The 25,609-nt window shown below is 51.6% G+C and overlaps 1 protein-coding gene across 2 annotated transcripts in view; it reads left to right on the top strand.

Moving 5' to 3' along the window:
* ELF4 (E74 like ETS transcription factor 4) overlaps window positions 1-25,609 on the top strand; it is a 38,039-nt gene that overhangs the window by 1,268 nt on the left and 11,162 nt on the right. For both annotated transcript variants that reach the window (XM_082681828.1, XM_082681827.1), the window contains exon 2: window positions 24,823-25,097. In XM_082681828.1, coding sequence (XP_082537954.1) covers window positions 25,026-25,097 — 72 coding nt within the window. In that variant the 5' untranslated portion in view covers window positions 24,823-25,025. The remainder of the gene's footprint in view (window positions 1-24,822; window positions 25,098-25,609) is intronic.

Below are 25,609 nucleotides of genomic sequence, written 5' to 3'. Positions count from 1 at the left end.
CCATGGGATTTGATGGCCGTTTGATTCCTGCCCCTCATCCTTCTGCCCGAGATAGAGGCCTGTCTGGTCCTGCAGCTTCTTATGGTTAATGTTTGGCGGTTCATTGTGGCTAATCATTTTAATTAGCTCTTAAAGTGGGGAGGATCAGTTAACCTTGAACTTCTCGATTTTGGCCTGGTGGGGCCTCATATGGGAGGAGTGCTGGGGAGGTAGGAGCGGAAGTGAGGTCACCACCCCAGGGCCAGAGCCACCACTGCTTGGCCCCAACAGCTGGTGGGCACACCCATCAGGGACTCACCCACTGCGAGCTGACCCCTGGCCTGAGTGCCAGGTTGGAGGGGGGGAGGTGAAGGGATCAGATCTAACTCTCTCCTCTGGGGAGACAGGACACTTTGGCACTGAAAATGCTCAGGGTCACGTTTGCACGGCAAGAATGCAGATTCCTCCTCGCGGTTAGTTATGTAGGGTTTTACCGATTATAAGGCACTTTCTCAGCCATTAATTCAGTAGACCCACAGCAGTAACAGATAACGGGGAGCTATCTTGAGTTAAGTGGAGGAATTAACTATCCTGGAGGACTTCCTATCCTGGCCAGTGTGGGGAAGAGGCTGCCTTGCAAGTGGTTGTCTCTGGGTTCAAAGCCTGGGAGGTGTGAGTTGCAGGGGTGGGGGTCGTTGAGCAGGCTCCACGTTGCCACCCTCACCCAGCCTCTAGCTGTGAGCCGAAGGAGTGGCTTGTTTGCAACTATGTCTGGCATTCCTCCCACTGCTGCACTGTTTGCTCGGTGGTTGCTCAGGAACTGGCGCCCACCCCTGGACAAACTGGAGGCCTGAAAGCAGCCCTCCCCCTGCCTTGAGCTAAGTGGTGGGACAGCAGCTTCTGTCTCCTCTGTCCTACATGGGAATCTAAAAACGAGGGTGCTGTGGTCCGTCATTCAGGGGCCTGATTAATAGGATGTCCAAAATATCCCTAGCCTGCAAAATTCAGGGCCTCCCTGAGAGGCCCAGCCAGACTCAGGCTGAGGGGGTTGCTTTCCCAGGGAAAGCTCTGCACCGAAGTTTGGCCTTGGTCCTTGCGAGCCTCACCCCTCACCCCTCAACTTTTTCATTTTCCCTCCCATCCCTAGAGCCAGACTGTCTGGGTTTATATCCCAGCTCTGTTATTTACTAACTGTGTGATCCCAGTCAATTGTGTGCCTCAGTTTCCTCATTTGTCAAATCAGACCTACCTCATAAAGTTTTGCTAAGGGTGAAATACATCAATACACATAAGCTGCTTATTATTAGAACAGTGCACGGCACATGGTAAGCGCAAGCGAGCCTTATGGTATTGTCTTACACGGTGCCTAAAACTCAGATTCAACTCAGCGCACATTTGCTGAGAACCAGTCCCAGTACTAGGCATCAGCGAAGGGGCAGTGAGGGAAATACAGAGGTGAAGAAGGCACCGCCTGTCTTCCGGGACTGTGTGTACCTTCTGGCATGGGCCAGAGTCAGGGTGGGGAGTGTGGGAGGGGGCCAGAGAGGGTGGCTAGGTCATCTATATAAATAACCAAAATTTGAAGCCGGGCTCGAATCCCTAATTCAAAGCCAGTGTGGGGAGCCAGGTACCTCAGACTTGGAGGCTTCTCCTTGTCTGGGGACACTGGCTGGGCTCTGGTCAGGACGCCATCCCTGGACAGAGGCCTGCCCTGGGATTTGGGTGAATGAGAGGGAGGGGGAGACCCAATTCCTGTGTGGGCTGCAGGTGGCAAGCATTCAGTGGTGTGATTTGTTGGTTTGCAGGACAGGACGGCGTTACTTAGGGCCACCCCCAGACTCCCCTCTAGCCCCTCTGCCTGCCATGCCCCCAGCACCTCCCGGAGGTCCCCCACCAAGCTTGGAAGGGCCTTGGGCAGCCTTCTCCCCTCAAGCTTGGGCCTGACCCCAACGCAGGCTTGCTTCTCTCTCCAGGATTTCTAAGCTGCAAAGAGGTTTCTGGATTCACTGCCAATTTATTCCCTTTGTGGTTCTCAGACTGAAAACTAGTTCTGCAGGGGAGAGAGGAAACTCATCCGAGGTACCCAGAATCCCATGGGCGCTTTCCTAGGGGTCAGGGGCTTTTCTCATCAACACCAACCTACCTGCAAATCTCTGGCCGCTGAGTCTTGCATGGCCTGTAATAGCAGCCGCACCGCTAATGCCCTATAGCTCGGACCCCAGCGCTGGTTGCCAAGGAACTGCTGGTCGGGGTGCTTATGACGGTTCTGACCTCATAGGGGCCGCTGAGTTTCAATTCAAAGGATATTTATTAACACCTACTGTGTGCCCAACCTGTGCTAGGTGCTGTAGGGGAGACGAGCGAAGGGGGTGGGGTGGGAGAGATGACTAAGACACTGATACAAGCAGAGGCGAGGCCAGCGGCTGGTCAGGTGCTAATTGTGCTCCTTGGAGCAGGGGCCAGAGGCGGCCGGGGCTCTGAGGTCAGCAGCAGTTGGAGGAGGGAGGGAAGGCTTTGTGAGGGCCTCGGCTCTGAGCTAGACCTTGAAGGGGGCAGGGTGGTGCGGGGGAGATTGGGCTAGGCAGAAAAGGGAGAGAAGACGCCTTTCTCTCTCTTTCCTGGCCACAGGTTGACCTTCAAAGCCTCTATAATTGTTTGGCGAATGCATGTCACATAAAAGACCAGGTCAGCCAGTGTGGGTGGCTCGGTGCAAACCCCAGTCTGCATCCTGGGAGATGCAAAGTGGATGGCCCAGGTGGGGAGCCCAGCGCCCCCAGGACGGATTGATAAAACACAAAGGTTGGCCAGGCTTTCCCGCCCCACAAGCTGAGGGGATTTCATGTTGATCTCCCGCCTCCCCCATCCCCTCCACCGCCCATGCAGAGGCCCTGGAGGGGAGAGGGGAAAAAGAGAGGCAGAGGGCACCAAAGGGACAGGAAAACTGCCCCACCACAGGTGTTACTGCAGGCACGGGCTGGTTGAGTCCCATCTTTCCCCAGGGTCCTGGGATTGCTCTGGAAGCCCAGAGGTTCAGGTAGAGGATAGAGATTTTCATTTTCTCAGCCAGCCGAGAACTAAAATGTCCCACATGTTTCTGTCCAGACCCCCTGGGGAAGGGCGAGGACTAGCCATGTATTTGTTCTGGGACTTCTGCATCTCCCATGCCTGGATGTGGAGGGGGACTTGGTCCTTGTGGGATTTAATTGGATAAAAACACCTGGACACACACATACCGCCCCCGCCATGCATCAGTTTTCCTCTCTCACTGCCCTCTTGCCCTGCACCCTCCCCAGCACATTGCAAAACCACAGACACACCAGAGTGCCCTGACTTTTTGGCCCGGGAAATTGTGTCCTAACGTGAGTTACTTGGCAAAGAGACCCCACCCAGCCTTCTCCCAGGGTGGTGAGGAGGGTCAGGCAGAGCAGGGAGGGGTGTTTCATGCAGGAGGATCTGCGAGGGAAAGTGCCAGAACATTTCTCAGCCAGACCAACAAGAAGCAAGAGGTTAAACAGCTTGCCCAGATTGAGGAAACTTTGCCCTAGGTTCCCATCTTCTCGAGGGACCCCCTTCTTGTCCCAGTGCTGGTACTTTCCACTTCTCACTCCACCTGCCCTTCCCGAAGCTCCCTTCCTCTTCCAGTCTAACTCAGTATTCTTCTCGAGCCCGGTATTATCCGGAGGAGGAAGAGCACAGGCTCTCTGCGTTCATATCCCAGACCTATCACTTACTGGCTGTGTGACTATGGACTAGTCACATAACCACTCTGAGTCTCAGAACCCACTTCCCAGGGTTTGAGTGAGGATTAAATGAGATAATGCCTGTAAAGCACTCAGCATGGTGCCTGGCACATGGTAACCACCCAGTAAGTGTTAGCTGCTATTATTCTGTGGCTCTTACTATTATTGTTGATGTTGTTCTTATCATTTCCTCCTCCCACACCTTTGACTTTGCCAGGCTCCAGGGATCAACTGCTTCTCTGGCAGTGCTGGCAGGGCACACAATGCCCATTCATAAAACCAACAGGGAGATTTTCCACATCTTTCTGCTAACTTTTTGTTAACTCTGCTGTCACACAGAGTAAGGAAGGGATGTGGAAGAAGATTGTGTGTGTGTGTGTGTGTGTGTGTGTGTGTGTGTGTTAAAATCTGAGTGGCAGGCAGTGCTGTAGTGAAGAGTAAAAATCAAGTCTTTAACATTTTTATTAACATTGCCATCTTTATCTCTTCACCACTTCATCTCAAGGTTCGTTCTCTGTAGGAATATGAGTGAGTTAGTTCCTTTGAGAGAAGACCTCATGTTCCATCCCTGGCAAGTATTTAGCAGTCATCAGTTTGTTGTTATTACCCTACTGAATGTAGGATTCTGGGAGCCGACCGGCCAACCACTACTCACTTTCTGCCTCCTTTCACTCATGCCCAGAGGCGTTGGGTTGGAGCTGGGACACTGCCTTTGCCCAGAAGAGTTCCTGGGGGGCTGGGGGCCACTCCCATTCCAAAGGCCTCCCAGAAAGTAACTTGGAGGTTCCATCTGCTAGCAAGTGGATTTTGTTTGCTTGAGAAGCCTGTGACCACCCACAAGGGCAGGAGGCCCTGGACCACCCTTGGACCACCCCTGAGCCACTTCACTCAGTCCCTTGGTCCCCACCCGTAGGCCTTGGGGGATGTGATGGGATGGGGGATGGGAGAGTGGGCAATTAGTCTTAACCTCCCCAAATTCCTGATGACCTGATAACAAGGAGGTACTTAAGACATAGATTTAGGAGATAATCTGTCTTTTTCCCATAATGCCCCCAGAGGATAAGAGAGGCTAGTTCAGCTCTGCTGATTCTGTGAGAATCCATGCACAGAAAACACCTGTCTCATTAGGTGACCACTTTCTTGGCGCCACCCTGATCCTAAAAAAAAAAAAAAAAAAAAAAAACACACAGCAGGCCCAGGCCCCTGCTCTGAAGAATCTAAACCCAATTCTGGAGCTCTAGTAACACACATGCACTTAGCCTCACAGCGGGCGGGAGCTGAAGTACCAGCCAGCCTGTGGCACTTAAGGTTTGTAGATTAGGTGATGGTGGGTTCGAGGAGGGCTTGCCTAGAGGAAGATCATTCTTCTCCCTCCTTAACTTAATTGGGGAAGGTCTCCTGGAAGTGAGAGGGCAGATGGCCTTTCAAAAGAGGAAAGAGAGCGCATTGGCTGTGCTCTAGGGGCCTTCCAGGCTCAGTGGGACAATAACAACGGCAGGAGCAGGAGCAAAAGATAAAACAACAAATCAGTACGTTCCAGGGTTCAGAATTTGTCTCCACTGGTGGCATCAAGGAATGTGTTTTCTAGGAGAGCATGCGTGTTCTTGCCTCTTGTCTTCACTGCTCTCGTATGTTGATACTATTGCATAGTTAAATTACGCAGTAATATTACTTCTGCTAAAATTACAGAGTAAATGCTGCTGTTGTCATTTTACCCAACCTGGGGACCTTTTTCTTTCTTTTTATTGAACAGTTTTATTGAGGCAATATTGACATACAATAAACTGCACATATTTAAAGCATACGATTTGATAATATTTGACATATGTATATACTCGTGAAACTAGTCACCCCCAAAAGTTTCCTTGTGCCCCTTGGCAATCCCTCCTTCTCATCCTGAGCAACCACTTACCTGCTTTCTGTGACTATCAGTTAGTATTCATTTTTTAATTGAAATGTACAAACCTTCATTGACTTATGATGAGGTTACATCCTGATAAACCCGTCGGAAGTTGAAACTATCTTACGCTGAAAATACATCAATTACCCCTAACCTACTGAGCACCATAGCTTAGCCTAGCCTACCGTCTTAAACATGCTCAGAACACTTATTAGCATACAGTTGGGCAAAATCATCTAACGCAAAGCTTATTTCATGATAAAGTGTTGAATATCTCATGTAATTTATTGAATAATGTACTGAAAGTGAAAAACAGAATGGTTGTCTGCGTACAGAATGGTTGTAAGTCTGTTGGTTGTTTACCCTCGTGAATGCGTGGCTGACTGGGCGATGTGGTGGCTGCCACTGCCACTGCCCAGCATCACATATCACTAGCCCGGGAAAAGATCAAAGTTCAGAATTTGAAGTACAGTTTCAACTGAATATGTATCGTTTTCGCACCGTCGTAAAGTTGAAAAATCATAAGTTGAACCATCATTAAGTTGGGGACCGTCTGTATTTGACATATAACATTGTGTAAAGTTAAGGTGTACACCATGGTAATTTGATATGTTTTTATGTTGTAATGCGGTTGCCATTGTAGTGATAATTAGCACCTCTATCATGTTGCATAATTATCCTTTCTATTTAGTGATTGGAATAATTAAGTTCTAGTCTCTTAGCAAGTTTGATGGTTGTTAATACAATATTGCTGTCTACATTCCCTACACTGTGCATTAGAGTTCTAGGGCTTATTCACTACTCAGTGTAATAGTTTGCATTTTCTAGAGTTTTATATACGTGGAATCATATAGGATGTACTCTCTCCTTGTATGGCTTCTTTCATTCAGCATATTTATTTTAAGATCCATCCATGTTGTTGTCTATATCAGTATTTCACTCCCTTTTACTGCTAAGTAGAATTCTGTTGAATGGATATACCATATATTGTTGATCTATTCATCGCTTGGTGGACATCTGGTGGTTTTGATTTTTTCTACTTTTTGGCTATTACAAAAAACGCTGCAGTGAGCATCTTTGTACAAATCTTTCTATAGCTATATGTGTCTTTTTCTATTGGTCAAATACCTAGGAGTGGAATGACTGGATCATTCAGTAGTTGTAGGTTCAACTTTTTAAGAAACTATCAATCTGTTTTCCAAAGTCATTGTACCATTTTACATTCCCACCAGCTGTGTATTAGAGTTTCAGTTGCTCCACATCCTTGTCAACACTTGGTGTGGGCAGTCTTAAAATTTTACCCATTCTAATGGGTGTGCAGTTGTATCTCACTGTAGTTTTAATTTGTATTGCCCTAATGACTGATGAATTGAACATCTTTTCATGTACTTATTTGTCACCAATATATCTACTTTGGTGAGGTGTCTGTTCAAAACTTTGGCCCATTTTTAAATTGACTTGTTTGTTTTCTTGTAGTTGAGTTTTGAGAAATCTTTATATATTCTAGATATAAGACCTTTATCAGATACATGCTTTACAAAGATTTTGTCTGAGTATGTGCCTTGTCTTTTCATTCTCTTCATAGTGTCTTTTTTTGGGGGGGGGTTAAATTTTTTATTGAAGACAAAAAATAGCCACATAAAATCCTTGCCATTTAGTGATTAGAATGAGCTAGAAGAATTTTTTTAAGTTATTATTAATGTAGACATGCCTTCAGAGTCATAGTGTCTTTTTTTTTAGAATATTACTACTACATTTATTTACTTGTTTGTTTGTTTATTTTTGGCTGCATTGGGTGTTCATTGCTGTGGGCTTTCTCTAGTTGCAGTGAGCGGGGGCTACTCTCCGTTGTGGTGCATGGGCTTCTCATTGTGGTAGCTTCTCTTGTTGCGGAGCACGGGCTCTAGGCGCACAGGCTACAGTAGTTGTGGCACATGGGCTCAGTAGCTGTGGCACATGGGCTCTAGAGCACAGGCTCAGGAGTTGTGGCACACGGGCTTAGCTGCTCTGCGGCATGTGGGATCTTCCCAAACCAGGGCTCAAACCCGTGTCCCCTGCATTGGCAGGTGGATTCTTAACCACTGCGCCACCAGGGAAGTCCCATAGTGTCTTTTGAAGAGCAGAAGTTTTCAAGTCTAACCAATCAGTTTTTACTTTTATGGATCATGCTTTTGGTGTTGTATCTTGGAATGCTTCACCTAGCCTCAGGCCATAGATATTTTTGTCTTATGGTTTCTTTTAGAAGTTTTGTAGTTTTAGGTTTTACATTTGGTCTTCGATCAATTTCGAGTTAATTTTTCTCTATGCTGAGTGGTACAAATCCAAATTCATTTTCTTCTTTTTACATATGGATATCCAGTTATTCCAGCACCACTTGTTGAAAAAGTTATTGTTAGTCTGTTACAGTTGTCCTTATATATAGGTTTATTTCTGGACTCTATATTCTGTTCTGTTGATTGATCTATTTGTTTATCCTTATGCTAATACCAATTGTTTTGATTACTGTAGCTTTATAATCATTCTTAAAATCAGGTAGTATTAGCCCTCCAACTTTGTTCTTTATCAAAGTTGTTCTTGCCTATTTTAAGTCGTTTGCAACTCCATGTAAATTTTAGAATCAGATTGTCAGTATCATTTTTTAATTGACATATAGTTGATTTCCAATATCATATAAGTTTCAGGTGTACAACACAGTGATTCACAATTTTTAAAGGTTATACTCTATTTAGAGTTATTATAAAATGTTGGCTATATTCCCTGTGCTTTACAATATATCCTTATGGCTTATTTATAATATCTTTTTTTAATACTTGCATTTATTCTATTTACATTAACTGTTATAGCAGATATGTTTGGCTGTGCTTTTGTGATCTTATTTTATAATCATGGATGACCCTAATGTTACTGTCATTTTAGAAGATGCTTAATCTCTTCACTGATATTCTTTTTCTTTTTTAATTTATTTTTGGCCGTGTTGGGTCTTCGCTGCTGTGCATGGGCTTTCTCTAGTTGCAGCGAGCGGGGGCTTCATTGCAGTATGCAGGCTTATCATTGCAGTGGCTTCTCTTATTGTGGAGCACAGGCTCTAGGCGCGCGGGCTCAGTAGTTGTGGCCCATGGACTTAGTTGCTCCGCGGCATGTGGGATCTTCCCGGACCAAGGGTTGAACCCCTGTTCCCTGCATTGGCAGACGGATTCTTAACCCACTGTGGCACCAGGGAAGTCCAATATATATATATATATTTTTTAGCGGTACGTGGGCCTCTCACTGTTGTGGCCTCTCCCATTGCGGAGCACAGGCTCCAGACGCGCAGGCTCAGCAGCCATGGCTCACGGGCCCAGCCGCTCCGCGGCATGTGGGATCTTCCCGGACCGGGGCACGAACCCGTGTCCCCTGCGTCGGCAGGTGGACTCTCAACCACTGTGCCCCCAGGGAAGCCCCGATATTCTTTTTTTTTAACTCGTTCTTTTAAAAATATATTTATTTATTTTTGGCCATGTCAGGTCTTAGTTGCAGCATGCGGGATCTTAGTTGTGGCACGCTGGCTTCTCTGTAGCTGTGGCTCACGGGCTCCAGAGCACGTGGGCTCCATAGTTTGTGGCATACCGGCCCTCTAGTTGAGGCACGAGGGCTCAGTAGTTTCGGCACGTGGGCTTAGTTGTCCCGCGACATGGGGGATCGTAGTTCCCCGACCAGGAATCAAACCCACATCCCCTGCATTGGAAGGCGGATTCTTAACCACTGGACCACCAGGGGAGTCCCTCATTGATATTCTTCAGTAAAGAGTTTCTTAACTTTACTATGCGTTTGCAAAATAGAACTATTTATTATTTGCCCTTCGTTTATAACCTTTTTTTTTTTTTGATATGCGGGCCTCTCACTGCTGTGGCCTCTCCCGTTGCAGAGCACAGGCTCTGGACGCTCAGGCTCAGCGGCCACGGCTCATGGGCCCAGCCGCTCCATGGCATGTGGGATCTTCGCAGACCGGGGCACGAACCTGTGTCCCCTGCATCGGCAGGCGGACTCTCAACCACTGCGCCACCAGAGAAGCCCTATAACCTATTTTTGGTGCAGGGTTCCATCATTATCTGCTCCATACATCATTTTCTAGATGACAGTCATATCCCTTTTCAACCTTGTCTATCTAGCCAACAAAAGACCTCTTAAAAAAAAAAAGTTATCCTCACACCGCATTCTCTTGAACCACTTTAGCTCTTATAACTGATCCAGCATCATGAAGTCTTTCCCAAGGGTCCAGTGATCAGAGCAGCACCCAATATTCACCAGGTAGAAACACTGTGGTTTTGTACAAAGAGAGAATGCTTTGATGATGACCTGATTGATCATCAACCGCCTTCTTGATGCTGTTTGGAATAAATGACTCTAGCTGGTAGGTGTTTTCCTTAGTAGAGGCCTGGAGCAAGAGAAGACTAGTAATGTTTGAGCCTGGAGACCTTTGCCCCCTAATTCTATCCCTATCCCCACCCCTAGACTGTAGCCCTCAGATCTATCAGGATTCGGGGTCTCTTTTCTAGAGATCTCACTTGGGCTGAGAATTTACACAGACTTAGTTCATGAATGCCCAGACCTGTGTTTGTTAGAGTCAGGAGAAGATTAAATAGACCTTGATCCCATGGATTTTACCACCTGATGGGGAAATAAGACATACACATGAAATAAAGAGCAATTCAAGATTGCGTGGGATTAAGAGATCTTGTGGTCAAATTTAAGGGCTATGGGAGTTTAGAAGGGGGCTCCTCCATTGGTGTGGACTCTCGTTATCAGGGCACAACCAGCTCCATGGATCTGGGGAACTTGGTTGGGACCTTGCTAGATGGGCACTATTTGATTAACCAAAACAGAGCAGCAAGGGCCTGGCAGGCCTGAGAAACTCCGTGAATGAGCCTGGAATGTTCCCTCAGGGGACCATGAGGAGACCACTGGGCTTGAAGCCCAGGCTTGAGTTGGGAAATCATGGGAAACGAGGCTGAGTAGGTAGGGTGGGGTCAGACTGTGAAAGACCTTTGGAAAGCAAGCAGATGAGTTTGGACTGTAAAGCTCTGCCGAGTACGGCTGGTGTGGCCACAGCCATAGATGTACATGTGTGCCCTGGAGTAGGGGCAGGCGCCAGCTCAGAGGCTAGGGGAGGAGCTAGGCAGAGGCAGGGCCATGACTGGAACTTACTCTTCCTCATGCCCAGTCAAGTGGGCTTTCTGCTGCACCAGGCCTGGCTAGCTTTTCAAAGACTTTCACATCCGCTCTATACAGCTTCCCAACAGAGACCACAGGCATGGGGAGTAGATGGGGAAGGCCGGCTCGCTCCAGGGCTAATGGTGTCAGCAAGAAACCCTCCCTTGCTCACTGGCACCCCTATTAACCCCGGAGCCACTCCTTAGGTTAAAGCAGGGTAGCTCCGGATGGCCTTTTAAAATGAAAATGTGCTGAGGAGAGAGGTGACACATTAACCCAGTATCACCCATTAACACATTAACACTAAATGGTTTATGATTTTTCTGAGTGGTGGGAAGTTACTTCTGGGGAGGTGGGGTGGCCTGCGGAGCCCTGACTGCTACTAGGGTCAGTAAGCTTGTGAGAAGCTCTGAGCAGCATGAAATCTCTGGCGGAGGGGGGCGGGGGAAGCCCGAGGCTGTGAGAGCCATGTGACATGGCATGCCTGTGGTTACATAGCCCATTAATGGCAAAATTGCCTGAGCAGAGTTTTTCCAAACTTTCCCACCCAAGCGCCCCAAACTATTGAATTGTATCTTAGAGACCTAGAAAGACACAGCTGTATAAAATTTCTTTGAAGTATGGCATTTTATCTGTAGTGTGATGCCGCGGTCTACTGCCTGAGCATATTTTAATTGATTTCTCAGTGAACAAAATGGAAGCCCCTGGAAGATGAGCAGGTTTGGACTGTGGCTTTGATTCCTGCTCTGGGGATTGGTCAGCTTTGGCAAGCAAGCCCTGTCCCTGTGGGACCCGTCTAGGAACAGGTCAGAACGTGAACTTTCGAGGTATTAGCCCAAAGTGCTGGAAGGGAAATCCATCACCTCCTGCATGTTTATTTGCCCACTGTCCCCATTCCTGTCCCCTTCCTTAGTTCAAACTCATTTGATGGAAAAATCTAAGCTGTTGTGCTCTGAGGGGAAGTCATCGGACTTGCTCAGTGGTTGGCCCTGGCCTCATCGTAGCCTTTGGGTGGGTGACCAGATCCCAAGGTGAGATGGAGACAGCGTGGGACCCAGGAAGCTCTGAGGTCTGGGCTCTGAAGGCTGTGCCCACGGATTCCCCAGCCTTCCCTCCTCCACCACACTCAGTCTGCAGCCCCTCATTCCGCCCCACCTGTAGCGTGAGGTGTTTACAGTACTCTGCAGTTAAAAAAAAAAACAACCAACTGTCTGTACACTCAGAGCCTTCCAGCCTACTGCTGCGCCCCCAGCCCCCTGCTCACCTCTTTGTGGCTGAGAACAGAAGAGCCGTCGAGGCTCTCCAGGCCAAAGTTAGCCTCCTCAGCAGCCCGAGCGCCTCATTTCTGTCCCGAGAGCCTGCAGATAGAGACAGTGACAATGTAGAAAGAGGGCATACCCTCCCCCAGCTTGTACAATGTGGACGACGCGCTATGAATATTCAGCTCTCACTCCGGCAGGCAGCAAGCTCTCATCCACAGCCCCTGCCTGCGAGGGGTGTAGGGGTGCCTTCCTGGAGTGACGAAACCACAGCAGGTAGGGCCCTGGGCAGGCTGGCTGTGCCGGGCGGGGCAGGGCAGCCGACTGGGTGAGGCCCAGATTCCCCAGGCTGATAAGGCAGCCTGTAAACACCCAGCAAGGGGAGGGGGCAGAGGGCAGGCAACCACATGGCAAGAGAAGGGGGAAACCGGAGCCCAGGCCTAGCTGCAGGAAGTGGGGCTTGATGTGGAAACATCCTGTCCAGTGGGGACTAGACTGGTGGCCATCAGCAGTCATTCCCTCCACCACGGAGGCAAGCTTAGCACGCGGTGGGGCTGCCTAGGGGCCAGGCCAAGAACCTGATTCCTGACATCTCCAAAGGACATGATCAATGGGTCTCTATTATGGGTTATTCTACCACCTAGCACTGCTGGTGGGCAGGGGCGGTGGGGGGGAGTGAAATCAGGACCAGCTACCCCCCCCATAGAGAAACTCAGCAGTGGAATCCTCTGAAAGCATCTGACTCTCATGGGAAAGTCCTGGTCGTCACTCTGCATGAGGAACATCAGCTGGAACACCTAATCGTGTCCAGGCCCCCTGCAGCACTCCAAGAAGAGCCCTGTATCCAACATGCCAGTCTCTTCCATCCTGCAGGGCTTTATAATTAGAACTGCAGACGGTCAGAGCTGGTGGAGCCTTTTGCAAAGGATCACCAGACTCATCCACTTCACTTAACAGATGGGGCCGCTGGGTCTCAGAGATGGGCAGGGACTTGGCCACGCTCATGGAGACCTAAGTTGAAGCCCCAGCTCTAGAGCATTTTCTACTCCTACCCTGTTGCTCTAGATCCAGCCGCCAACCCTCATGCATAGGGCTGCCTTGCACACTCGCTGAACCTCAGCAGTTATGCTTGTTCAGGGTTATGGGGAGGCTGATGGGAGGAGGGAGCTTCAGAATCAGAACTCCGAAGACCTGGAGTCTGGCCTGAGCTGTTCTATGAACTTGCGTGTGGCCTTGAGTGAGCCCTCTCTGGGCCACTTTTTTTTTTTTAATAACAGCTTTATTAGATATAATTATAATTCAATACCATACAATTCACCCAATTAAAGTATATAATTCAATGCCTTTTTGTATACTCACAGAGTTGTATGTCCTTCACCACAACCCATTTTAGAATATTTTTATTGCCCCATAAAGAAACTCTATACGCATTAGCAGTCACTCCCCATTTTCCCCCAACCTCCGAGCCTCAATTTTGAAGAGACACTGGCTATAGGAGTGTTTTAAGGGGAAAAAAACCCAGCAATGTTGTTTAGGCAGATGGGCTAACCCAGCTTACGGGGAACTTAGATACAAATAGACCCTACCACAGAGAAGAATGGGGTGGGCCCAGCGATAGGCCCCTGGCCACAGACCTGGCACCTATGAGGTGTTCAGGGCTGACTTTCCATAAATATTTGAAAAAACATGTGAACCAACACCCTGAGATAAGAACCCAGACTTAAATTATGTGTAAGGCGAGAGCAGGTGTATATTTATGGGGCAGGGACCATGCCTAAGCCACTCCAGGTCTGAAGCCAGCAACACTCTGGAAGCAGTAGTCTCCTGAGGTACAGGAATAGAGTCAGCCTCCTTCATCAACAGAGCCGGAAGCCTTGTACTCCACAATACCTCTCCTCCACAGCTGGCCACAGGGGCTCAACTCGTCACCATTTTGCCCAGAAAGTTACGTTTCACCTATCAGATGGAGCTTTGAGGCATCTGGGACACAGGCCTGGGAAGCTTTTGTTGAAGGACATCGTAGGGGCTCCGAGCCTTCAACGTTGGGTGTTGTGAGCAAGCTCGGAGCTAGGAATCTGAGCAGGTGGTCGCCAGCATGGAGCAGTGGGAAAAAGCACAGACTCTGAGGTCACACAGGCCTGGGTTTGAGTTCTGCCTCCATTCTTGACAGGCAGTGTGACCTTGGTCCTGTTACCTCATCTTTTCTAAGCCTCACTTCTCCTGCTTGTAAAATGGAACTATTAAAACAGGATTATTACCAAAAGAGATGTAACTGGAAACAAAGTTCAAAGAGCGTACTAGTTGGAAATAAACCTGGGTTCAAACCCGGGCTCTGCCACTGACTAGCTACTTTGCGATGCTGTAAGAATGAAAGGAGATAGCCCTACGGCAAGTGACTGGCGCGACACCAGCCCCGCGGCTTGTACCCAATAAATGTAAATCCGTGCCATCTTCCCTATGCTCCACCCTGTCACCCTGTAATTTTTACTGTTCGGTCCCCTTCCCCAGAAGCAGAGGAAACAGGCTGGCGTGATATCAGAGGGCACAAAAGAAAATCTTGCCCACTTTAAATGAGTACCCACGCCACTCTGCCCCTCCTGCAACATGCCCACGGTTGAGGCCACAGTGGCTACACCCGCCATCCCGGGTCCAACACTAGCTCAGATCAGTGCCAACCCCGCAAGCGCTTGCCCTGAGCTGGCACCGGTCTCAAGTGCTTCCACCCGCTCCGCCCAGTCAGGTGTGCTTTCCAAACACATGCCACCAGCTTTGAGTTGGGCTTGTAACCAAACCCTGTCCCTGGGTTTGCACTGCAGATGTAGGGAGGGGCTGGCAGGAGCCCGGGTGCACATCCAGATGTTGTCTCTGAGGCTTCCTTGGCATCCTCCATATCAGCTGTGAAGCAGTATTTACTCCAACTTGCGGGGTGGAGCGGGCACGCCCCTCAGGGGCGATGGGGCTCTATCGCAGGGGCGCTGGGTCTTTTTGGCTCTGGAGGCATGGAGGGAGGGGAGAGGGGGCGAAGCCAGACTGTTCTATTGACAGGAGGCCTGGCTGGTCAGGGCTCTTAGCCAAAAGCACAAGAAGATGACCTCTCAGAGCCGGGAGACCATCTTCCCATCCCTTTTCGTTGGCCCATTCAGACCATCATTTCTAGGGGTCCCCTTACCCTTAGCTTCGCTCACTGCTACTTGAACCTCATGGAACACTATTACCACAGGGGGCCAAGGTGGTTGTGTCTATCCACTATTAGGACCCCATCCCAGGCACCAAGGCTTCTAGAACCATCATCATGTACTTCTAACTTGTCTTCGGGGGGACTGACAACTGGGCAGAGGTGCAGAGCCTCAGGCTACTACTGCTCCTCTGACCTATTGCCTTGGGAAGGCCTGGCAGAGCTTCCGGTCACCTGCCCGGATCCCTCACGGGCTCACAGCCCCACTGCTAGGAGCCCCACCTTGCAAAGGCAACTGGGAGGTATTTACAAGTAGAAGTCACCACACCAAATCAGCAGCGGCTGTGGAACGTGATAGCTTCCTGTTCCATCACCCAGAAAATGCCACTACCCTTGACCCGCATGTAATAGAATACTTTGCTCTCCATTGTTGCCTCTGTCCATCGGCGCTAGGGACAAAATCATGCAAAGTTTTGACGTGCCATTGATTTCAGTGTCACCTGCTGCTCCGAATTAACCACCATGGTTGGCCTGGTTTCCCCAGGCTCTCTCGCTTCAACCCGTCTCTCCATCTGAAGCCACCCAGGGCTGGTCCTCAGCCCAGGCAGAACTGACCTCAGCATTTACAGCCCACTCTTTCACCCAGCAGGCTCACTGTGCTCTCCAAGGTGATCGCTAGGTGAGGTGATGAGCTCATGTGTACTCATCTGCTAACAGGAGAGGGTTTGTGGAGACAGTCCCATCTCCCTCCCAGGTCCCGGCTCCCCCAGCCCAAGCAGGCTGGCAGAGGAGCTGCTGGGGCGTCCCCTTGTGTAGACAGCTGTCTCCTCAGCCTTCCTGTGAGGGATCCTCCCCACTCACCCACAGGGCCCCTCCCCTCTCTGCACTCTCTGACCTGTGTGGGGCAGGGGCGGGGCTGGGAGGGCCCGCAGGCCCTGAAGGGGAAACTGCTGAAACCCCTGGGACAGGAAGTGGCAGAGAGGGGCTGTTTCCTCTGGCAGAGCAGGGGTGCGGGGAGGGCTGGCCCTATCTCCTGCTCCACTGCCTGTCTGCTGTGGGCCCTGCGAGGCCGAGGAGAGCCGAGAGCCCTTCTTTCCCTGCCTCCACCCCACCCCGCAAAATGGAGGCTCCTGGACCACCGGGTGAGGGGGGGCGGTGCTTCCTCAGAGGAGGCCATGTTCATTTTGCCGGAAGAGGAGTTCGGAGAGAAGGGCAGACAGGTCAGCAGAAGGGAAGGGTCGGGCGGGGCAAGTGAGTATAAGTGAGGGGGCCCACAATGGTAGGGAAAGCCACAGCTGGGCAGGGGAACCTTCTGTAAGGTCTTGTTCTGAGAGAAAATGATCAGAATGGTGCCTGCTCAAAACTGTGAGTTGCAAATGCAGCAGATTGCTGAGTCTCTAAATTGTAGGGCTAGAAAGGGCCTGAGGCCATCCAGTCCAACCCCCCTCGCTGTGCAGCTGAGGAAACTGAGGCCAACAAAGCAAAAGTGACTTGCTCAAGGTCACACCGTGGGCAGAGCCAGGGCTAGAACTTTCTGATGAAAATTGGCAGTTTGTACTTGATGTTCCATGCCTCCCTCCAGGCACCTGGGAGTCTCCGTGACATCTTCTACGAAAGGAGCTTGAATTTATTCACTCTGAAGGGGAGTGAAGCCTTTGGTCCAGGAGTCAGCAAACTTTTCCTGCAAAGGACCACATAGTAAGTAGTTTAGCCTTTGCGGCCCATGTGAACTCTTGTCACAGCAACTCAACTTACGATGCAGAACCACCACAGACAATACGTAAACGAATGCATGTAGCTGCATTCCAATAAAACTTTCTTTGTGGACACTGAAATTTGGACTTCATATAATTCTTCTGTGGCAGGAAATATTGTTCTTTTGATTTTTTTCCCCAATCCTTAAAAAAATACAAAAACCGTCCTTAGCTCACTGGCCACACAAGAAGATGGTGGGCTGGATTTGGCACATGGGCCATAGTTTGCAGACCCCCTGCTTTAATGTAAGTCAAGCTAAGGTGTTAAGAAGAGGAGAAGGAGGAGGAGATATATCAGGTGAGGAAGAAGCAGGTAAAGCTTTGTAAAGGAGGTGACATTTGCTTCAGATCTTGAACACCGTGTGGGAATTGGCGCTGCAGAAATTGGGGAAGGGCATATCAGGCCTAGGGGACAGTGTGAACAAAGACGCAGAGGTGGGGAAGTCATTGCGAATGTTAAATGTGTTCTGCACATGTGTGGCCTCATTGTTATTTGCCAGCCCTGGGTCTTTGGCTGCTGTCTGTTATCACCAAAGGAAAGGGTTGGCTTTTTTGAGGATGCCGGAGAGACAATGAGGAGGGGAGAAAGAAAGGTCACCTGGGAGTCACGGCAACTAGCTGTGTGACCTTGAGCAAGTCACTTCTCTTTCCTCGAGAACTCGGTGTCTGCAGTTGGATGACAGGAAGGATGGATGCCATGATCTTTCAGGTCCCTTTTAACTTTGACATCCTGAGACTGAGTCAAGGAGAGGCTTTCAGCCATGTGGGGGAGGGGGAGGGAGGAGCCCCCGCGAGCTCCCAGTTACATCGGGGCTGAAGGTGCCCTCCCTGTCTGCCCAGCCCAGCCTGTAGGCTCTTTCCACCTCATGCTTTCTCGAGCCCGCCTCTCTGTGCAGGGGACGCTGGACTGCCCCTTGCTTTTTCTTGCCTGGAAAGTAGCCAGTAGGGGAAGGGGGCGTTTGGAAGGGGCACCAAGAGCCAAGCAGGTCTCAAACCCCGCGCCACCCCTCCCACCTGGGGGAGCCCCAGATCCCAGCAGGGAGCCTCTGCATTCGTTTCTAGGACACATGCTGGCAGGGGCCTAGACAAAGAACACTGTCCCTTCAATAAAAGTTATCTGACTTAATATCCTTTTGGTGCCCAGCCACAGATTGCCCCAGCTTCTAAAAAACCCACTAATAAATTTAATTAGTCTCTGGTCAGTGTGTCTGTCCCCCGCCCATCCCCCCCCACCCCCCGTGGAAGCAGGCAGGCCTTACTGGGGGCAGGGGTGGGGGTGGAGTGTGTGCCATTCGAAGCATTTTCATTCAGCACATGCAGCTTTCTGCTACAGTGTCCAGAATGCCAGCCTCGCCAGGCCAGGCCTGCTCCTCTGGCCACTGAAGGCCTGTCGAGGCCCCACCCGCCAGGGTGTGTGTGTGCGTGTGCGTGTGCGTGTTCGTGTGTGTGTGTGTGTGTGTGTGTGTGTGTGTGTGTGTGTGTGTGTGTTTAGCAAAATGACTGTCTGGGCCCTCTTTTTTCCACCATTAATCCTGGATTTTTCAAGATAATCCCAACTTCAAAATGTCCAAACTGAGCTCATGTTCTTGCCATATTTCCTGCCCCAGTCACTCTATCTTTTACAATTCTCACAGCAAGAACAGGTTGCAATCTTGAGGTCTCTGCAATTACTGTATGGCCCTGTACTCTGTCATTTTATTCCTTCAGGGTGGCCCTGGGATTCACCTCCTTGGCTCCAGGTGCCCCACCTGGTCCCCTTCCATCTCCTCCACTCATGCACTCAGAACAAACTGATCTTCCTTGGGAACTGCTTGCTTTATGCCCCTCCCTTGCTCAAGAATCAACAGTAACTCCCAGTTGCCTTCCAGATCAAGTTCAAATTCCACCACCTGGTGAATCGAGGCCTATGCACTTATCCCCCTGATTTCCCTGCCCCCCCAGCCAGTCCCACCTCCTCCCCATAGTCAAACTGGTTTCCGCTCTCCACCATGTTTGATGATTGTTGGTTATGTCCCCCCCTCAGCCTCCATTTCATCCCACCACTCCATTTCCCTTTCTTCCTGTCCATCTAGGTAAAGATATCCTGAATGCTTAATGCATGACCTCAGCCAAAGAGACACGGATCTGACCAGGAAATCTAAAAACACACTTAGGGGGTAACACAGGGCTCTCACCTACATTGACCTGCTGGCCTTCCACAACAATCCCGTGAGCTAGGGAGGATGGCCTCGTTTCCCGGAGGAAGAGGGTGACCTGCCTAAGCCCCAAGGCAAAGCTGGGTCCTCTCGCTGGGAAGCCCGTGCCCTTACAGTCTGCAGGGACTTCTGGGGTCTTCTAGGCTGTGGCTGGCAGCGCACCCCGCTGGGGTTCAGTAGCTGGCCTGGATTTGGCTTTGCCCGCTTTCCCGCAGCATGTTCTCCCCATCACTGACTTGTTCTTCGCTTCCCAGGAGCGCTTGGTGCCCCTCTGCCTCCTGCTGGTCCCTGGAGCTCCGGAGATGAGGGTGTGGTGGCTGCAGGCACCTCCAGGGAGCGCTCTTTTGGCTTTCTCAGGCCAGGCCCCTGGGAGTCAGGACAGCTGGGGAAATAGGTTCCCTTTGTCATAGCCCTCCCCCCATCCCACTGGGGCTTCTTCAGTGCTCTTGCCACATAACCACAACCCAGAGGGCTAGGGCTGGTTGGAGGTGGTGAGGACAGGGGACTGGGAGCACTCCTTCAACCACAGCAGCCTGTCCCTCCCTACAGGGCCCCCATCCCAGGAGAGGAGCCAGCCCCTTCCAAGCCAACAACTGGAAGCCTGCAGCCCACCCTATCTATGTTCTAGAGCCATGGGGGGCATCCAGGAGCTTAATGGGGTCCCCAGCCCCCTTGCTCTCTGGGAGGTCACCTGGAACTCATCATCTGAATGAGTGTGTTTTAATTTTCAAAGCACTTTTCCACCACCATCTTCATTCACCCGAGACTCCCTGGTGAGCAGCTGCTAGGCCTGGATTCCCCTCAGCCCTCACCCATCTTAAGGATGACAGAGACCACAGCCCAGAAAGATGGCTGACTTTTCCGGGGTCACACCTCTTGTTGGGTCTCCTGGAGAAAGAGGAGCAGACGTCTCTGTGCCTGCGACCTGCAGCCCTGACCCCTCCTCCAGTGCGCCAGCTCTGGCGGGAAAGTAGGGGCAGGCCTAGAGCTGAGAAAGGGCAGGGGCAGTTGGAGAGGAGCTCTGGGCCTGCCTTACCATCAGAGCTGTGACAAACCATACACGGGAATCAGGCAGTGACCGAGGGCCAAGGAAGGAAACTGGGTTTCTTGTAAATAAGCGCAGAGAAACCCCAACCAACAGAGCTTGCAAAACCTTTATTTTTTTCCCTCCCTCTTCCTGATTTCATCTCAAATGGAGGGAGTGGTAAGAAGGCAGGAATAGAGGAGAAGAAGCTGACAAAATAGCTGTGGCCGGGGCCCCTTCGCTGGGCATCTGTTCGAGGAGGGGGGTCTAGCTGGCTGCTTGGAGTCCAGCTCTAGTTGGACCAAGGTTGTGCAGGAGTCCCACACTTGGCTTACTTCTGCTACGTCCATGGCTACAGACTGGACCCCCGAGTCTGGCCCTCTGCCTCTTAAATACACGCCATTGGTCATGTGGTGCAGTGTGCAAACGTGCAGCGTGATGACTATTGGAGGAGGGGCTGTTTTTAAGTAGAGGGTACAGCTGTTCCTGGGGTAGTTTCCATTTTGTTTGTGGTTGTGGGGGCGGGGTGTTGAGGGAGTGGGAAATGGCATGAAGGAAATTGTCACTTCCTTTCCAGAGAATTCCAGAAAGGTTTCAGGGAGGACGGGGTATTTCAGGAGTGAGAGCTGGCTGCGAGAGGGCGAGGAACTGGAGAACTCTGCTCTGTGGGCCCAGCTGACCATCTGGCCCCCATGTTTGCCGGCGTGTGTGAAAATGCCACGGGTGTTATTAGTGATTCTGTGAGAGCCATTGGCTCAGCCGAACGGGTGTAGATTTAAACTTGCTCCATGGAGACTGTGGACGTGGCTTTCACATAGGGGCTGTTTCCTGTAGGGGAGGCCCAGATGGGTGGGTGCTGGACACCGCTTGACATGTTCCAGTGACAGCCCCAGAAAGGGTCTGTACGTCTGAAGGGGGCCCAGCTGTGATGACGCAGGAACAGCCCAAACCACTTCTGTTTTGCTATTTTGGTTTTGAAATGCAATCACAACCACAGAGAACCAGAGGTGTGTGTTTGCAGGCGGGGGGTGTGGGCACCCTCGCTTTCTTGCTCCCTCCTGTGGCGTGCGTGTGCACACACACAGGCCGGGGGCCATATGCTCTCACAAAGGCTTTGCTTTCAGCCCAAGTAGGACAGGCCATGGGAGCCAGGGATACTGCAGTGGCCTCAAAGGGAGTGGAGCTCTTGCCACCCTGGGAGTGGACTTTGACTGGAGCCAGCTGTGAGCTTTGCAATGATGGGGCGGGGTGGGAGGAACTCAGCACCGGTTACTAAGGGTAACCAGGTGCCCGATTCCTTGAGCCAAGTGTCCTTGTGGACCTTCCTAGCCCCCCACTCACCCATGAGGCGGTGTCCAGGGCTCTAGGCCAGTGAATGTGTGTCCCAGGGCGTCTGTAAGGACGCCAGGGAGGGGAGCCCCTGTGCGGGCCTCCCCGGCCTCCAGCAGGGCGGGCCTTCTTGTGCTGGTGGCTTCTTTGGTTTCAGGTTCCTGGGAGAGGGAGGTTATTTTGAGGGACTTGGGGGAGAGTGAGTGAACATGCAAATGCGCCTCTCCCCACCTCTCACTTTCAAATCCTCAAACATCTGAAGGGGGAAGGGTGAAACCTTCTGGACTGGAAGGTTCCATGGGGGTGAGGGGAGACTTTTCTTAGCTTCCCACCCCCACCCCACACACCTCTTCACCTTAACTTCAGGCTAGAGCTCTTGGGCAGAACAAGAGACCAGGATCAGCCTTGGGTGCTGGCTGCAGCCCCACAGTAGCCACAATTCTGGGCCGTTGGGACCTGCACCAACCAAGTCCTGAATTTGGATATTTAGACACGCTGATACCTAAAGACGGCAATTGGATTTGTCTCTATCTTGTATTTCAAACCTCTCCTTTTTGCCTTGATGGCCAAGGGTTCCATCCAATCCAGTGGGAGCTGCCTTCCCTCTCCCACCACCCCCCTAGGAGAGCGGGCCTGGTGGGGGCTCACCCCAAGGACCCATGGGCCGCGTACACATTCTGCTACTGGCATTCTTCTCCTGGGAAGCAAGAGGACTTTCAGTTTTCCGTGTGTGGGGCCAGGTGGCCGTGGCGGCCCTCTCGCCAGCAGAACCCTGGGCCCCGCCCCGGCCCACTCCACCACAGCCAGCTTCTGCCAGCCGGCATCAGCTTGGTGTGCAGCCAGTATTAGCTCGGGCTTGTCATTCTCACAAAGGCAGGCCTGGCGGAGGAGGAACCGACGACTGACTGAGCTTGTGGCTGTGCTGGCCCAGACAGGACCAGAGCCCTTTGACACACAGAGGCTCTCACGCACATATCCCCACACCCTGCACATATGTATATCTACAGTGTGTTTGCATACCCACAGCAAACCCCCTCCCGAGCTCCCCCATTGTAAATTACAGTGCAGAAATACACAGATGTAACACACACAGAGCGCACACGTTTCTCTCTCCCCTGTAAGCTAGAGCACGTGACACCCACCCCACACCCAGTGTATGCATGGGTATACTTATTGCCCAGAAAACACACCTCACTGGTACTAGCTGACCAGTACCATTCATTCATGTGTTCGTTCCACAAACATACATTGAGCGCCTGCTACATGCCCAGCACCGTGCAAGGTGCTAAAGTTTCATCCATGCCCTCAGTGAAGCCACGTTCTAATGGGGGAGGTAAGGGAGGTGCACAGAACTGTGAAGAGAAGCCAAACTGATGAGCAAACCTGGAGGGAAAGGCCATGGCGGAATGACCTCGGAGGAGAGAGGGGCAGACACAGGAGTTTCATGTTTAGACAAAGTGGGATTAGGTGAAAGTGATCGCCTTTCATTTGATTAGTATGAGAATGCTTCCTGGGGGCAGACGGCTGGCCTGTGGGAGGGCGGGAGCTGCGGAATGCGGGCCTTGGGGCACTTTGGCTGGGGGAGACAGACCTTCCAAGCATAAATGGCCCTGGGAGGCTTCTCCAGGAGGCCACAGGCTCCCGGGTCACGTGCAGGTGGGGGGGGGCGGGGTGGTGGTGGTGGTGGTGGTGGAAAGCCGTGCTAGCAGGGCTCAGCCTCTCATTCACCCAAAGGGAAACTAATAAGACCTGCCACGTTGACTTGAGAGACTTCTCAAAGTTTTTGCTTGGGGGTGGGTGGAAAGGTGTGGGGGGGGCGGAGCCAGCCCTGTGGGCTAACGGAAAGGAAGTGGGAGAGGCCTGGGTGTCTCCTGTGGGGGAGAGTGCTCATCAGGGAGGTCACCCGTGATATCCCCCTCCCTTTCCTCCCCTTTGTCCCTCTCTGAAGTTCCTCCTTTCTTTATGGGCCACGAGAAGGTTTTGCCACCCTGACACAGCCAAAGGAGTGTCGAGGAGCTGGGGGTCAAGTGTGTCGCTCCTCCTACGGTGCGTGGAGCCAGTTCTTCAGACGCTTATGGTTGAACCAGGCTGTTCGTAGACCTGCCACACCTACACACACGCGGGTACCACGCAGAGCAGAACCCTCGGGGCCAAAGCCGTGCTACCTGAGTGTTGGGGCTGGAGATGCTGACCGCGCTGGAGGGAGGGGCGTGGGAGGGGAGGGAGGGGCGTGGGAGGGGAGCCAGGGCTCTGGGAGGCAGGCCTGGGTGCTGCTCAGACGCCTCGAGAAGGGCAGCGAGCACAGGAAACAATCAGAGGCCCGGGTGCCATGTGAGCACCCGAGGTACAGACTGTGAGTGCCACAGAGGACAGACGTGTGGACTGCAGCAGACAGATCTCCTGGAAGAGGGGGGCCCTGAGCTGGCCCTGGACGATGGGGAAGGTCCCCTGCGCCCTTCCCCCAGCTGCGGCTCTCCTCGCCGGTTCCCAGGGTGACAGTTCAGTATTGAAACTGAAAGCAAAGCTAAACCAAGAGCGCAAGCCACATATGGCACAGAGGCCATCATCTCTGGCGGGCGGCGGCGGTGGCTGGGTGGTGACGAGAGCGCAGGACATGCGGCCCACCTGTCCCTCTGTCTCCAGGCTCTCTGGAGGCGTGGTTGAGTCTGAGAGTCCCATCCCCTCAAGCAGGGTCAGGCTGTCACTGGCCCTGACAACACAACCCCTACAGTGAGACATGACTTCCACTGTGGACTCTGCCCTTCAGAACTCAGTGGCCTCTACTCCCAAGGCAAACCAAGCCAGGCAGAGCCTAGAAGACCATCCTGTGCGCCCAAATGTCCCCACCCCAAGTCTCGCACGCAGATTCTTTCCCCAGCCAAGGGTACTGTAGGGATTCTTCATGCTCCATCCATGAGGCCAGATGGGCTGCCCCTGGCTTCCCCTGTGGCCGCATCCTGGGGATTAATCTTCAGAGTGGAGAGAGCCCGAACTCCCGCTATCTCTCACCTTCTCCAGAGGGCGTGGGAAGGGAGGGAGGCCAGCTCAGGTGCAGATGCTGGTGACCCAGACTGGCATCGAGGCTCAGCCTCTTCCCTCTCAAGGCGACTCAATTTTCTCTTCTTCCTTCTTTCCTTACCTGCCTCCTTTTCTTTTCCCTCCCCCTTCTGCTCCCACTGTCCTCCACTTTTGGCTATCCCTCTTCTGGCAGTCTGTCCTAGGAACAGAGCTCAAGGAAGGTGACTTACTCACTGCCCCGTCTCTCCCTTCTCTGTAGGTCGCTCCTGCGCTTGGCCCAGCTCAGCATGCAGCCTTGAACCTGGCTTAGGCCACCACCTACTCCAGCTCTCTACAACCCCTATTTTACCGTGGCTCGTGGTGTGGGCTCTAGGCTCCAAGGTACAGCATCTCTTCATTTAGGAAACCCCACGCCTCCAGAGGGCCCTGCGGATCCTGCAGTCAGCTCTCTGAGAAGACAGCATGGCTATTACTCTGCAGCCCAGTGACCTGATCTTTGAGTTTGCAAGCAACGGAATGGATGACATCCACCAGGTATGGCCCCAGAGAACAGAACCTGGTCAGCCAGCGCAGACAATCAGATAGACACAGAGAGGCAGGCAGACAGCCAGTGAGCTGGCCAACCAGCCAGCTAGCCAGAAAGCAAATATTGTTGTTGTTGTTGTTTTAATGTATATTTTATTTATTCATTTATGTATGTTTATTTTTGGCTGCGTCGGGTCTTAGTTGCGGCACACGGGATATTCGTTGCAGCATGCAGGATCTTTTGTTGTGGTGCGCGGGTTCTTCGTTGCAGCGCTTGGACTTCTCTCTAGTTGTGGCATGCGGGTTTTCTCTCTCTAGATGAGGCATGCGGGCTCAGTAGTTGTGGCACGCGGTCTTAGTTGCCCCGCAGCACGTGGGATCTTAGTTCCCTGACCAGGGATCAAACCGGCATCCCCTGCATTGGAAGGCAGATTCTTTACAACTGGACCACCAGGAGAGTCCCAGTCAGCAAATATTGATCAAGCACCTACTAGGTTTAGGACATAGGGGCTGCTTGCCAG

This window comes from Grampus griseus (assembly GCF_964374135.1).
Source record: "Grampus griseus genome assembly, chromosome: X".
Lineage (NCBI taxonomy): Eukaryota > Metazoa > Chordata > Mammalia > Artiodactyla > Delphinidae > Grampus > Grampus griseus.
This window is presented reverse-complemented; position numbering and strand designations above follow the sequence as displayed.